This window comes from Rhodotorula graminis, assembly GCF_001329695.1.
Source record: "Rhodotorula graminis WP1 unplaced genomic scaffold RHOBAscaffold_8, whole genome shotgun sequence".
Lineage (NCBI taxonomy): Eukaryota > Fungi > Basidiomycota > Microbotryomycetes > Sporidiobolales > Sporidiobolaceae > Rhodotorula > Rhodotorula graminis.
The window spans coordinates 768,979-784,334 of NW_017264935.1; the positions used below are offsets into that span (position 1 = coordinate 768,979).

Genomic DNA, 15,356 nt, shown 5'->3' on the forward strand with positions numbered 1-15,356 from the left:
CTCCATTACTGTCAAGGTATACTATTGTATGGTCCCTGTGCTGAGCGGTAGGCTGGGAGACCTGTGCCTCATGGAGCTGCGCGTGCAAACGTTTGGGTCCGAGAGGGTAAGGCTTGCCAGGAACAGGTCTGCTTCTGCAGAACTGGGCCACAACGTCTGTTCAGCTTCTAACCTAGCTAACCATTTACAGAGTACTGAACTCTATTCTGCCCTGCAAGGGCAGCCCAATCTGACCGCACCGCGGCCAGCTGGAGGGAAAAAGAAGGTGCAGGCTCGGGGGGATGGTCCCACTGAGGATGCTACTGATGCACTGGCCCAAATCTGGCTCCATTACTGTCAAGGTATACTATTGTATGGTCCCTGTGCTGAGCGGTAGGCTGGCAGACCTGTGCCTCACGGAGCTGCGCGTGCAAACGTTTGGGTCCGAGAGGGTAAGGCTTGCCAGGAACAGGTCTGCTTCTGCAGAACTGGGCCACAACGTCTGTTCAGCTTCTAACCTAGCTAACCATTTACAGAGTACTGAACTCTATCCTGCCCTGCAAGGGCAGCCCAATCTGACCGCACCGCGGCCAGCTGGAAGGAAAAAGAAGGTGCAGGCTTGGGGGGATGGTTACACTGAGGATGCTACTGGTGCAATATCGCAAATCTGGCTCCATTACCGTCAATGTATACTATCTAATGGTCCCTGTGCTGAGCGGTAGGCTGGAAGACCTTTGCCTCATGGATCTGCGCATGCAAACGGTTTGGGTCCGAGAGGGTAAGGCCCGCCAGGAACAGGTCTGCTTCTGCAGAACTGGGCCACAACGTCTGTTCAGCTTCTAACCTAGCTAACCATTTACAGAGTACTGAACTCTATTCTGCCCTGCAAGGGCAGCCCAATCTGACCGCACAACGGCCAGCTGGAAGGAAAAAGAAGGTGCAGGCTCGGGGGGATGGTCCCACTGAGCATGCTACTGGTGCAATATCGCAAATCTGGCTCCATTACCGTCAATGTATACTATCCAATGGTCCCTGTGCTGAGCGGTAGGCTGGAAGACCTTTGCCTCATGGATCTGCGCGTGCAAACGGTTTGGGTCCGAGAGGGTAAGGCTTGCCAGGAACAGGTCTGCTTCTGCAGAACTGGGCCACAACGTCTGTTCAGCTTCTAACCTAGCTAACCATTTACAGAGTACTGAACTCTATTCTGCCCTGCAAGGGCAGCCCAATCTGACCGCACCGCGGCCAGCTGGAAGGAAAAAGAAGGTGCAGGCTCGGGGGGATGGTCCCACTGAGCATGCTACTGGTGCAATATCGCAAATCTGGCTCCATTACCGTCAATGTATACTATCCAATGGTCCCTGTGCTGAGCGGTAGGCTGGAAGACCTTTGCCTCATGGATCTGCGCATGCAAACGGTTTGGGTCCGAGAGGGTAAGGCCCGCCAGGAACAGGTCTGCCTCTGCAGAACTGGGCCACAACGTCCGTTCAGCTTGTAACCTAGCTAACCATTTAAAGCGTGCTGTGCTCTATTCTGCCCTGCAAGGGCAGCCCAATCTGACCGCACACCGGCCAGCTGGAAGGAAAAAGAAGGTGCAGGCTCAGGGGGATGGTTACACTGAGGATGCTACTGATGCACTGGCCCAAATCTGGCTCCATTACTGTCAAGGTATACTATTGTATGGTCCCTGTGCTGAGCGGTAGGCTGGCAGACCTGTGCCTCATGGAGCTGCGCGTGCAAACGTTTGGGTCCGAGAGGGTAAGGCTTGCCAGGAACAGGTCTGCTTCTGCAGAACTGGGCCACAACGTCTGTTCAGCTTCTAACCTAGCTAACCATTTAAAGCGTGCTGTACTCTATTCTGCCCTGCAAGGGCAGCCCAATCTGACCGCACAACGGCCAGCTGGAAGGAAAAGAAAGTGCAGGCTCGGGGGATGGTCCCACTGAGCATGCTCCTGATACATATCGCAAATCTGGGTCCATTACCGTCCATGTATACCAATGGATGGTCCCTTGGCTGATCGGGAGGTCAGTAGCCCTGTTCCTTCATGAAGCTGTGCGCGCAGACAGGTTGGGCCGGAAGGGTCCGAGAGGGTAAGGCTTGCCAGGAACAGGTCTGCCTCTGCAACACTGGGCCACAACGTCCGTTCAGCTTCTAACCTAGCTAACCATTTAAAGCGTGCTGTACTCTATTCTGCCCTGCAAGGGCAGCCCAATCTGACCGCACCGCGGCCAGCTGGAAGGAAAAAGAAGGTGCAGGCTCGGGGGGATGGTCCCACTGAGCATGCTACTGGTGCAATATCGCAAATCTGGCTCCATTACCGTCAATGTATACTATCTAATGGTCCCTGTGCTGAGCGGTAGGCTGGAAGACCTTTGCCTCATGGATCTGCGCATGCAAACGGTTTGGGTCCGAGAGGGTAAGGCCCGCCAGGAACAGGTCTGCTTCTGCAGAACTGGGCCACAACGTCTGTTCAGCTTCTAACCTAGCTAACCATTTACAGAGTACTGAACTCTATTCTGCCCTGCAAGGGCAGCCCAATCTGACCGCACCGCGGCCAGCTGGAAGGAAAAAGAAGGTGCAGGCTCGGGGGGATGGTCCCAGAGAGCATGCTCGTGATACAATATCGCAAATCTGGCTCCGTTACCGTCAATGTATACTATTGAATGGTCCCTGTGCTGAGCGGTAGGTCAGTAGCCCTGTTCCTCATGGAGCTGTGCGCGCAGACAGGTTGGGTCCGGGAGGGTCCGAGAGGGTAAGGCTTGCCAGGAACAGGTCTGCCTCTGCAACACTGGGCCACAACGTCCGTTCAGCTTCTAACCTAGGTAACCATTTAGAGCGTGCTGTACTCTATTCTGCCCTGCAAGGGCAGCCCAATCTGACCGCACAACGGCCAGCTGGAAGGAAAAAGAAGGTGCAGGCTCGGGGGGATGGTCCCACTGAGCATGCTACTGGTGCAATATCGCAAATCTGGCTCCATTACCGTCAATGTATACTATCCAATGGTCCCTGTGCTGAGCGGTAGGCTGGAAGACCTTTGCCTCATGGATCTGCGCATGCAAACGGTTTGGGTCCGAGAGGGTAAGGCCCGCCAGGAACAGGTCTGCCTCTGCAGAACTGGGCCACAACGTCCGTTCAGCTTCTAACCTAGCTAACCATTTAAAGCGTCCCGTACTCTATTCTGCCCTGCAAGGGCAGCCCAATCTGACCGCACAACGGCCAGCTGGAAGGAAAAAGAAGGTGCAGGCTCGGGGGGATGGTCCCACTGAGCATGCTCCTGATACAATATCGCAAATCTGGCTCCCTTACCGTCAATGTATACTATTGAATGGTCCCTGTGCTGAGCGGTAGGTCAGTAGCCCTGTTCCTCATGGAGCTGTGCGCGCAGACAGGTTGGGTCCGGGGGGGTCCGAGAGGGTAAGGCTTGCCAGGAACAGGTCTGCCTCTGCAACACTGGGCCACAACGTCCGTTCAGCTTCTAACCTAGCTAACCATTTAAAGCGTGCTGTACTCTATTCTGCCCTGCAAGGGCAGCCCAATCTGACCGCACAACGGCCAGCTGGAAGGAAAAAGAAGGTGCAGGCTCGGGGGGATGGTTACACTGAGGATGCTACTGATGCACTGGCCCAAATCTGGCTCCATTACTGTCAAGGTATACTATTGTATGGTCCCTGTGCTGAGCGGTAGGCTGGGAGACCTGTGCCTCATGGAGCTGCGCGTGCAAACGTTTGGGTCCTAGAGGGTAATGCTTGCCAGGAACAGGTCTGCTTCTGCAGAACTGGGCCACAACGTCTGTTCAGCTTCTAACCTAGCTAACCATTTACAGAGTACTGAACTCTATCCTGCCCTGCAAGGGCAGCCCAATCTGACCGCACCGCGGCCAGCTGGAAGGAAAAAAAAGTGCAGCTCGGGGGGATGGTCCCACTGAGCATGCTACTGGTGCAATATCGCAAATCTGGCTCCATTACCGTCAATGTATACTATCCAATGGTCCCTGTGCTGAGCGGTAGGCTGGAAGGCCTTTGCCTCATGGATCTGCGCATGCAAACGGTTTGGGTCCGAGAGGGTAAGGCTTGCCAGGAACAGGTCTGCTTCTGCAGAACTGGGCCACAACGTCTGTTCAGCTTCTAACCTAGCTAACCATATACAGAGTACTGAACTCTATTCTGCCCTGCAAGGGCAGCCCAATCTGACCGCACCGCGGCCAGCTGGAAGGAAAAAGAAGGTGCAGGCTCGGGGGGATGGTCCCACTGAGCATGCTACTGGTGCAATATCGCAAATCTGGCTCCATTACCGTCAATGTATACTATCCAATGGTCCCTGTGCTGAGCGGTAGGCTGGAAGACCTTTGCCTCATGGATCTGCGCATGCAAACGGTTTGGGTCCGAGAGGGTAAGGCCCGCCAGGAACAGGTCTGCCTCTGCAGAACTGGGCCACAACGTCCGTTCAGCTTGTAACCTAGCTAACCATTTAAAGCGTGCTGTGCTCTATTCTGCCCTGCAAGGGCAGCCCAATCTGACCGCACAACGGCCAGCTGGAAGGAAAAAGAAGGTGCAGGCTCAGGGGGATGGTTACACTGAGGATGCTACTGATGCACTGGCCCAAATCTGGCTCCATTACTGTCAAGGTATACTATTGTATGGTCCCTGTGCTGAGCGGTAGGCTGGCAGACCTGTGCCTCATGGAGCTGCGCGTGCAAACGTTTGGGTCCGAGAGGGTAAGGCTTGCCAGGAACAGGTCTGCTTCTGCAGAACTGGGCCACAACGTCTGTTCAGCTTCTAACCTAGCTAATCATTTACAGAGTACTGAACTCTATTCTGCCCTGCAAGGGCAGCCCAATCTGACCGCACAACGGCCAGCTGGAAGGAAAAAGAAGGTGCAGGCTCGGGGGGATGGTCCCACTGAGCATGCTCCTGATACAATATCGCAAATCTGGCTCCGTTACCGTCAATGTATACTATTGAATGGTCCCTGTGCTGAGCGGTAGGTCAGTAGCCCTGTTCCTCATGGAGCTGTGCGCGCAGACAGGTTGGGTCCGGGAGGGTCCGAGAGGGTAAGGCTTGCCAGGAACAGGTCTGCCTCTGCAACACTGGGCCACAACGTCCGTTCAGCTTCTAACCTAGCTAACCATTTAAAGCGTGCTGTGCTCTATTCTGCCCTGCAAGGGCAGCCCAATCTGACCGCACAACGGCCAGCTGGAAGGAAAAAGAAGGTGCAGGCTCGGGGGGATGGTCCCACTGAGCATGCTACTGGTGCAATATCGCAAATCTGGCTCCATTACCGTCAATGTATACTATCCAATGGTCCCTGTGCTGAGCGGTAGGCTGGAAGACCTTTGCCTCATGGATCTGCGCATGCAAACGGTTTGGGTCCGAGAGGGTAAGGCTTGCCAGGAACAGGTCTGCTTCTGCAGAACTGGGCCACAACGTCTGTTCAGCTTCTAACCTAGCTAACCATTTACAGAGTACTGAACTCTATTCTGCCCTGCAAGGGCAGCCCAATCTGACCGCACCGCGGCCAGCTGGAAGGAAAAAGAAGGTGCAGGCTCGGGGGGATGGTCCCACTGAGCATGCTACTGGTGCAATATCGCAAATCTGGCTCCATTACCGTCAATGTATACTATCCAATGGTCCCTGTGCTGAGCGGTAGGCTGGAAGACCTTTGCCTCATGGATCTGCGCATGCAAACGGTTTGGGTCCCGAGAGGGTAAGGCCCGCCAGGAACAGGTCTGCCTCTGCAGAACTGGGCCACAACGTCCGTTCAGCTTGTAACCTAGCTAACCATTTAAAGCGTGCTGTGCTCTATTCTGCCCGGCAAGGGCAGCCCAATCTGACCGCACACCGGCCAGCTGGAAGGAAAAAGAAGGTGCAGGCTCAGGGGGATGGTTACACTGAGGATGCTACTGATGCACTGGCCCAAATCTGGCTCCATTACTGTCAAGGTATACTATTGTATGGTCCCTGTGCTGAGCGGTAGGCTGGCAGACCTGTGCCTCATGGAGCTGCGCGTGCAAACGTTTGGGTCCGAGAGGGTAAGGCTTGCCAGGAACAGGTCTGCTTCTGCAGAACTGGGCCACAACGTCTGTTCAGCTTCTAACCTAGCTAACCATTTACAGAGTACTGAACTCTATTCTGCCCTGCAAGAGCAGCCCAATCTGACCGCACAACGGCCAGCTGGAAGGAAAAAGAAGGTGCAGGCTCGGGGGGATGGTCCCACTGAGCATGCTCCTGATACAATATCGCAAATCTGGCTCCATTACCGTCAATGTATACTATTGAATGGTCCCTGTGCTGAGCGGTAGGTCAGTAGCCCTGTTCCTCATGGAGCTGTGCGCGCAGACAGGTTGGGTCCGGGAGGGTCCGAGAGGGTAAGGCTTGCCAGGAACAGGTCTGCCTCTGCAACACTGGGCCACAACGTCCGTTCAGCTTCTAACCTAGCTAACCATTTAAAGCGTGCTGTACTCTATTCTGCCCTGCAAGGGCAGCCCAATCTGACCGCACAACGGCCAGCTGGAAGGAAAAAGAAGGTGCAGGCTCGGGGGGATGGTCCCACTGAGCATGCTACTGGTGCAATATCGCAAATCTGGCTCCATTACCGTCAATGTATACTATCCAATGGTCCCTGTGCTGAGCCGTAGGCTGGAAGACCTTTGCCTCATGGATCTGCGCATGCAAACGGTTTGGGTCCGAGAGGGTAAGGCTTGCCAGGAACAGGTCTGCTTCTGCAGAACTGGGCCACAACGTCTGTTCAGCTTCTAACCTAGCTAACCATTTACAGAGTACTGAACTCTATTCTGCCCTGCAAGGGCAGCCCAATCTGACCGCACCGCGGCCAGCTGGAAGGAAAAAGAAGGTGCAGGCTCGGGGGGATGGTCCCACTGAGCATGCTACTGGTGCAATATCGCAAATCTGGCTCCATTACCGTCAATGTATACTATCCAATGGTCCCTGTGCTGAGCGGTAGGCTGGAAGACCTTTGCCTCATGGATCTGCGCATGCAAACGGTTTGGGTCCGAGAGGGTAAGGCCCGCCAGGAACAGGTCTGCCTCTGCAGAACTGGGCCACAACGTCCGTTCAGCTTGTAACCTAGCTAACCATTTAAAGCGTGCTGTGCTCTATTCTGCCCTGCAAGGGCAGCCCAATCTGACCGCACACCGGCCAGCTGGAAGGAAAAAGAAGGTGCAGGCTCAGGGGGATGGTTACACTGAGGATGCTACTGATGCACTGGCCCAAATCTGGCTCCATTACTGTCAAGGTATACTATTGTATGGTCCCTGTGCTGAGCGGTAGGCTGGCAGACCTGTGCCTCATGGAGCTGCGCGTGCAAACGTTTGGGTCCGAGAGGGTAAGGCTTGCCAGGAACAGGTCTGCTTCTGCAGAACTGGGCCACAACGTCTGTTCAGCTTCTAACCTAGCTAACCATTTACAGAGTACTGAACTCTATTCTGCCCTGCAAGAGCAGCCCAATCTGACCGCACAACGGCCAGCTGGAAGGAAAAAGAAGGTGCAGGCTCGGGGGGATGGTCCCACTGAGCATGCTCCTGATACAATATCGCAAATCTGGCTCCGTTACCGTCAATGTATACTATTGAATGGTCCCTGTGCTGAGCGGTAGGTCAGTAGCCCTGTTCCTCATGGAGCTGTGCGCGCAGACAGGTTGGGTCCGGGAGGGTCCGAGAGGGTAAGGCTTGCCAGGAGCAGGTCTGCCTCTGCAACACTGGGCCACAACGTCCGTTCAGCTTCTAACCTAGGTAACCATTTAGAGCGTGCTGTACTCTATTCTGCCCTGCAAGGGCAGCCCAATCTGACCGCACAACGGCCAGCTGGAAGGAAAAAGAAGGTGCAGGCTCGGGGGGATGGTCCCACTGAGCATGCTACTGGTGCAATATCGCAAATCTGGCTCCATTACCGTCAATGTATACTATCCAATGGTCCCTGTGCTGAGCGGTAGGCTGGAAGACCTTTGCCTCATGGATCTGCGCATGCAAACGGTTTGGGTCCGAGAGGGTAAGGCTTGCCAGGAACAGTTCTGCTTCTGCAGAACTGGGCCACAACGTCTGTTCAGCTTCTAACCTAGCTAACCATTTACAAAGTACTGAACTCTATTCTGCCCTGCAAGGGCAGCCCAATCTGACCGCACCGCGGCCAGCTGGAAGGAAAAAGAAGGTGCAGGCTCGGGGGGATGGTCCCACTGAGCATGCTACTGGTGCAATATCGCAAATCTGGCTCCATTACTGTCAATGTATACTATCCAATGGTCCCTGTGCTGAGCGGTAGGCTGGAAGACCTTTGCCTCATGGATCTGCGCATGCAAACGGTTTGGGTCCGAGAGGGTAAGGCTTGCCAGGAACAGGTCTGCCTCTGCAACACTGGGCCACAACGTCCGTTCAGCTTCTAACCTAGCTAACCATTTAAAGCGTGCTGTACTCTATTCTGCCCTGCAAGGGCAGCCCAATCTGACCGCACAACGGCCAGCTGGAAGGAAAAAGAAGGTGCAGGCTTGGGGGGATGGTCCCACTGAGCATGCTACTGGTGCAATATCGCAAATCTGGCTCCATTACCGTCAATGTATACTATCTAATGGTCCCTGTGCTGAGCGGTAGGCTGGAAGACCTTTGCCTCATGGATCTGCGCATGCAAACGGTTTGGGTCCGAGAGGGTAAGGCCCGCCAGGAACAGGTCTGCTTCTGCAGAACTGGGCCACAACGTCTGTTCAGCTTCTAACCTAGCTAACCATTTACAGAGTACTGAACTCTATCCTGCCCTGCAAGGGCAGCCCAATCTGACCGCACCGCGGCCAGCTGGAAGGAAAAAGAAGGTGCAGGCTCAGGGGGATGGTTACACTGAGGATGCTACTGATGCACTGGCCCAAATCTGGCTCCATTACTGTCAAGGTATACTATTGTATGGTCCCTGTGCTGAGCGGTAGGCTGGCAGACCTGTGCCTCATGGAGCTGCGCGTGCAAACGTTTGGGTCCGAGAGGGTAAGGCTTGCCAGGAACAGGTCTGCTTCTGCAGAACTGGGCCACAACGTCTGTTCAGCTTCTAACCTAGCTAACCATTTACAGAGTACTGAACTCTATTCTGCCCTGCAAGGGCAGCCCAATCTGACCGCACAACGGCCAGCTGGAAGGAAAAAGAAGGTGCAGGTTCGGGGGGATGGTCCCACTGAGCATGCTACCGGTGCAATATCGCGAATCTGGCTCCATTACCGTCAATGTATACTATCTAATGGTCCCTGTGCTGAGCGGTAGGCTGGGAGACCTGTGCCTCATGGAGCTGCGCGTGCAAACGTTTGGGTCCGAGAGGGTAAGGCCCGCCAGGAACAGGTCTGCCTCTGCAGAACTGGGCCACAACGTCCGTTCAGCTTCTAACCTAGCTAACCATTTAAAGCGTGCTGTGCTCTATTCTGCCCTGCAAGGGCAGCCCAATCTGACCGCACAACGGCCAGCTGGAAGGAAAAAGAAGGTGCAGGCTCAGGGGGATGGTTACACTGAGGATGCTACTGATGCACTAGCCCAAATCTGGCTCCATTACTGTCAAGGTATACTATTGTATGGTCCCTGTGCTGAGCGGTAGGCTGGCAGACCTGTGCCTCACGGAGCTGCGCGTGCAAACGTTTGGGTCCGAGAGGGTAAGGCTTGCCAGGAACAGGTCTGCTTCTGCAGAACTGGGCCACAACGTCTGTTCAGCTTCTAACCTAGCTAACCATTTACAGAGTACTGAACTCTATTCTGCCCTGCAAGGGCAGCCCAATCTGACCGCACAACGGCCAGCTGGAAGGAAAAAGAAGGTGCAGGCTCGGGGGGATGGTCCCACTGAGCATGCTACTGGTGCAATATCGCAAATCTGGCTCCATTACCGTCAATGTATACTATCCAATGGTCCCTGTGCTGAGCGGTAGGCTGGGAGACCTGTGCCTCATGGAGCTGCGCGTGCAAACGTTTGGGTCCGAGAGGGTAAGGCCCGCCAGGAACAGGTCTGCCTCTGCAGAACTGGGCCACAACGTCCGTTCAGCTTCTAACCTAGCTAACCATTTAAAGCGTGCTGTGCTCTATTCTGCCCTGCAAGGGCAGCCCAATCTGACCGCACAACGGCCAGCTGGAAGGAAAAAGAAGGTGCAGGCTCAGGGGGATGGTTACACTGAGGATGCTACTGATGCACTAGCCCAAATCTGGCTCCATTACTGTCAAGGTATACTATTGTATGGTCCCTGTGCTGAGCGGTAGGCTGGCAGACCTGTGCCTCACGGAGCTGCGCGTGCAAACGTTTGGGTCCGAGAGGGTAAGGCTTGCCAGGAACAGGTCTGCTTCTGCAGAACTGGGCCACAACGTCTGTTCAGCTTCTAACCTAGCTAACCATTTACAGAGTACTGAACTCTATTCTGCCCTGCAAGGGCAGCCCAATCTGACCGCACAACGGCCAGCTGGAAGGAAAAAGAAGGTGCAGGCTCGGGGGGATGGTCCCACTGAGCATGCTCCTGATACAATATCGCAAACCTGGCTCCATTACCGTCAATTTATACTATTGAATGGTCCCTGTGCCAAGCGGTAGGTCAGTAGCCCTGTTCCTCATGGAGCTGCGCGCGCAGACAGGTTGGGTCCGAGAGGGTCCGAGAGGGTAAGGCTTGCCAGGAACAGGTCTGCCTCTGCAGAACTAGGCCTCAACGTCCGTTCACCTTCTAGCCTAGCTAACCATTTAAAGCGTACTGTACTCTATCCTGCCCTGCAAGGGCAGCCCAATCTGACCGCACCACGGCCAGCTGGCAGGAAAAAGAAGGTGCAGGCTCGGAGGGATGGTCCCACTGAGCATGCTCCTGATACAATATCGCAAACCTGGCTCAATTACCGTCAATGTTTACTATCCAATGGTCCCTGTGCCAAGCGGTAGGTCAGTAGCCCTGTTCCTCATGGAGCTGTGCGCGCAGACGGGTTGGGTCCGAGTGGGGCTGAGAGGCTTGGTCTGGCTGAGGATGCTATCAATGCACTGGCGCAAATCTGGCTCCATTACCGTCAACGTAAACTATTGAATGGTCCCTGTGCCAAGCGGTAGGTCAGTAGCCCTGTTCCTCATGGAGCTGTGCGCGCAGACAGGTTGGGTCCGAGAGGGTAAGGCTTGCCAGGAACAGGTCTGCCTCTGCAGAACTGGGCCTCAACGTCCGTTCAGCTTCTAACCAAGCTAACCATTTAAAGAGTACTGAATTCTATTTCTGCCCTGCAAGGGCAGCCCAATCTGACCGCACCACGGCCAGCTGGAAGGAAAAAGAAGGTGCAGGCTCGGGGGGATGGTCCCACTGAGCATGCTCCTGATACAATGTCGCAAACCTGGCTCCATTACCGTCAATGTATACTATTGAATGGTCCCTGTGCTGAGCGGTAGGCTGGGAGACCTCTGCCTCATGGATCTGCGCGTGCAGACGGTTTGGGTCCGAGAGGGTAAGGCTTGCCAGGAACAGGTCTGGCCCTGCAGAACTGGGCCACAACGTCCGTTCAGCTTCTAACCTAGCTAACCATTTAAAGCGTCCCGTACTCTATTCTGCCCTGCAAGGGCAGCCCAATCTGACTGCACCACGGCCAGCTGGAAGGAAAAAGAAGGTGCAGGCTCGGGGGGATGGTCCCACTGAGCATGCTACTGGTGCAACATCGCAAATCTGGCTCCATTACCGTCAACATATACCATTAAATGGTCCCTGTGCCAAGCGGTAGGTCAGTAGCCCTGTTCCTCATGGATCTGTGCGCGCAGACGGGTTGGGTCCGAGTGGGGCCAAGAGGCTTGGTCTGGCTGAGGATGCTACGGATGCACTGGCCCAAATCTGGCTCCATTACCATCAAGGTATACTATTGTATGGTCCCTGTGCCAAGCAGTTGGCTGGGGAGACATCTGCCTCAGGGAGCTGTGCGCGCAGACAGGTTGGGTCCGAGAGGGTAAGGCTTGCCAGGAACAGGTCTGCCTCTGCAGAACTGGGCCACAATGTCCGTTCAGCTTCTAGCCTAGCTAACCATTTACAGCGTACTGGACTCTATTCTGCCCTGCAAGGGCAGCCCAATCTGACCGCACAACGGCCAGCTGGAAGGAAAAAGAAGGTGCAGGCTCGGGGGGATGGTCCCACTGAGCATGCTACCGGTGCAATATCGCAAATCTGGCTCCATTACCGTCAATGTATACCATCAAATGGTCCCTCTGCCAAGCAGTAGGTCAGTAGCCCTGTTCCTCATGGAGCTGTGCGCGCAGACAGGTTGGGTCCGAGAGGGTAAGGCTTGCCAGGAACAGGTCTGCCTCTGCAGAACTGGGCCTCAACGTCCGTTCAGCTTCTAACCTAGCTAACCATTTAAAGAGTACTGAATTCTATTTCTGCCCTGCAAGGGCAGCCCAATCTGACCGCACCACGGCCAGCTGGAAGGAAAAAGAAGGTGCAGGCTTGGGGGGATGGTTCCACTGAGGATGCTACTGATGCACTCCCCCAAATCTGGCTCCTTCACTGTCAAGGTATACTAGGTATGGTCCCTGTGCTGAGCGGTAGGCTGGGAGACCTGTGGGTCGCGGTAGGCGTACAGGGTAGTAAAGGAAAGTGTGTTGAGTCGATAGAAAGAAGAACGGTTGAAAACGAGGTCAAATGGGCGAGTTGTGGCGGTTCCCCAAGCCGACACCCGAAAGGGCGCCAACGAGGAGGAGGTCAACCTCTTCACCTTGCCCAGCTGCACCGGCGTTGCGCTGCGGCAGCCGCGTGCGGGTCGACTGGCCCAGGGTCGACGCGCAGGCGGGCGGCAAGCGGCAAACGCGCGGGCGAGAGGGGAGGTCCGCCGCCGAGATGGCGGCGAGGAAGAAGCTGAGGACGGACCTGAGGGTGTACGACATTGCTCTGCTGCGGCCGCCAAGGGTATGGCTTGCCCAGGGCCGCGCTGCGACGGCAGGCAGCGAGTGGATGCGCACGCCCGTGAGGAAGGCCCGTCCAGGTACCTACCGCCGGGAAGAGGGGGGGGAGGTGGTCGAGTTGATGTCGAGGTTGGCGGAAAGGTGTACAGGGATGTAGAGGAGGGTATAACGAGTTGAAAGAAAGAAGAATGAAAGAAAAAGACCGAGAAATGACGGAGTTGTCGCGAGGTTGGCGGATGAGGTTTGGCGAGGAGGAGGAGGAGGAGGGCAGCGGATAGAGAGAAACGGTCGGGCGCACGAGGAATTCCCTCCCATGTCCTCCCACACGTCGACCGAGTCCCTCAGGTCCACCTAGACGCCCTGCTTGACCGTGCCCGCCGAGTCCTTGACCGCCTCGTGCAGCCGAGGGAACCGCCCGGTGTCGTTGACGAACTTGAGGACGGGGCGGGCAAGGGCGAGGTCGTTGAGGAGGGTGGCGAGGGGTGGCATGGCGTCCTTGCCGGTCGCACGCACGAGCGCAGCACGAGGCGCGGCGTAGAGGGGGCAGGCGAGGAGGAAGTGGGCCCGAGTCTCCTCCTCGCCGCACTCGCACAGGCCGGTCGGGTGGCGCTGGATGCGGTGAAGGTGCGCCGCGAGGCCGGTAAAGTCGAGCCGCAGCCTGGCGAGCAGCGTGCTCTGCCGGCGCGAGAGCGTGGCGTGGTACCGGGCGAAGGAGGCGCCAGGCGCGACCTTGCCGGTGACGCTGCGAAGTCCCGCGCCGGTGGGCGCCGTCGCCCAACTCGCCGCCCACGCCGCCTGCTGCGCCTGGTGGAAGGCCTGCTGGACCGCCGCAATGCTCTTGGGCTCGCTGCGGAGGTCCTCGAGGCCGTCAGGAGGGTTGACGAGGGCGGGGAGGCGAGGTCGAGGGGGCTGGTTCGACTCGGCCTGGAGGCTCGTCTCCCTCTCTCCCCCGTAGCACTCGTCGTGCTCGTCGTCTGACGGCTCGACTGAGCCCCCGCGCGGCATCACCATGCTGTGCCGCCGCGACTTGCGGCCCTGCTGCCGCCCCTCGCCCACACCGCCCTCGACCTCGACCACCTCGGCCCCGACCTTGGCCTGGGCGTCAGCCCGCTCGTTGCCCTCGACCTCGGCGTGGCCAGGCACCCAAGAGACGACAACGGTCATCATCGGGTGCGTCTCCTTCAGCTCACGCGCGAGTCGGCGAATCTCGAGGCGAGCGGGTTGCCCGGAGGTGGGCCTCGGTGACGAGGGGTGGAGCGCCGCCGCCTGGTTGTCGAGGCAGAGGTGGAGGGTGAAAGGCTGGGTGGACGAGGGGGTCAGCGTCCGCATCTTGCTGAGGAGCATGCGCAGCCCCTCAAGCTCGCCCCGATACACCGTGTGCTGACCGCCGAGCGCGGCGCTCTTCTCCTGCCACAGCTCCTCGCCGCAGAACACGGCTCGCAGCGCCCACCCGGCGCCAGCTCGCCCATCGATGAGGCTGCCGTCCGAGTAGCCGACGAGGTCGCTCGGCCCGAGGCCGTCAAGAAGCGCGAGGTGCGTCTCCTTCGCCTTGTCCTTGTTCTCGGCGACGATGGCGGGCGGCAGCGGGTCGGCCTCCCACGGCGCGACCGGCTCGGGCAGGAGCGTCTCGACGACGAGGGTGCGCGGGAGCGTGTCGGGGAACCCGTGCAGGGCGCGGTGGAGCGGCGAGCGGTGGTCGGGCCGCTGCGGCAGGTGGGCGCGCGCTCGCGCGACTCGAGGGTGGAGCGGGTGGGTCGGCGCCGCGCTCAAGGCGCGCAGCCCGACGCGGTGGACGGCGGCATCGAGGAGGAGCTGGACGGGCGGGAGCGCTGCCTCGACCTCGAGCGCCGCGAGGGCCGAGAGGCTGTACCCGCCGGTCACGAGCCGGGCGCACGTCCGCTGCACCGACTCGAACACCTTGACTGACCCGCCCTTGTCCCACCACACCCCCGCCATCCACAGCATCTTCGGGTACACGCACGCCCGCACCATGGCGCGCGTGTGCCGCGCCGAGAGGCCGACTCGCGCTCGCGCGAGGAGGCCGACGCCACCCGCCGCCTGCGCCGCTCGACTCACGCACGTGCGGCGGTGCGCGGCAAAGGTGAGCTCGGCGTCGATGCGCGCGCCGAGCATCGTCATCTCGTCGGCGTACGCGAGCTTGACGCCGTCGAGCACGACCGGCGGCGCCTCGGCGGCGGCGGCGGCGGCGGTCCTCGCGCCGGCGGTGCCGCGCTTGGGCCGGAAGACGACGGCGGTCGTCTTGGTGGCCTCGAAGGCGGATCGGTGCGTCCTCGACCACTTCTCAAGGTGACGCATGCGCGCGTTGAGGGCGTTGACCGCCGAGCTGACCGTCTTGCCCCACCCGAGCAGGTTGACGTCGTCGATCCACCCGGTCGCCATGGACGAGGCGGAGCGGCACGAGCGGAGGACGGACGGGTTGGGTCCGAGTGGGGCCAAGAGGCTTGGTCTGGCTGAGGATGCTACTGATGCACTGGCCCAAATCTGGCTCC

The 15,356-nt window shown here is 57.7% G+C and overlaps 2 protein-coding genes across 2 annotated transcripts; both read right to left on the reverse strand.

Annotated features, from left to right (window-relative positions):
* Window positions 1–12,297: 12,297 nt before the first annotated feature.
* On the reverse strand, window positions 12,298–13,109 carry RHOBADRAFT_66619 (uncharacterized protein; the record flags this gene model as incomplete). Its single annotated transcript, XM_018419025.1, has 2 exons — window positions 12,298–12,503; window positions 12,812–13,109. Coding segments are annotated over 2 exons (384 nt in total), but the record flags the coding sequence as incomplete, so codon positions are not given.
* On the reverse strand, window positions 12,298–15,140 carry RHOBADRAFT_66605 (uncharacterized protein). The gene is made up of 5 exons (XM_018419024.1): window positions 14,809–15,140; window positions 14,263–14,379; window positions 13,145–14,016; window positions 12,814–12,930; window positions 12,298–12,505 (listed from the first exon to the last, which is right to left on the reverse strand). Exons 1-3 carry the CDS (start codon window positions 14,983–14,985, stop codon window positions 13,198–13,200), a joined length of 1,113 nt encoding a protein of 370 aa, XP_018270450.1. The 5' UTR covers window positions 14,986–15,140; the 3' UTR covers window positions 12,298–12,505; window positions 12,814–12,930; window positions 13,145–13,197.
* Between the last annotated feature and the right edge of the window lie 216 nt (window positions 15,141–15,356).

Excerpts from the sequence above, each read along its gene's own strand:
- RHOBADRAFT_66605 (XM_018419024.1), bottom strand. The coding sequence starts at position 14,985 with ATGACGATGCTCGGCGCGCGCATCGACGCCGAGCTCACCTTTGCCGCG. Across the intron at positions 14,380-14,808 it reads CGTGCGTGTACCCGAAGATG|CTCGCGCTTCTTGACGGCCT; the intron begins CTGTGGATGGCG and ends AAGGAGACGCAC. Across the intron at positions 14,017-14,262 it reads CCGTGTTCTGCGGCGAGGAG|CCGATGATGACCGTTGTCGT; the intron begins CTGTGGCAGGAG and ends AAGGAGACGCAC.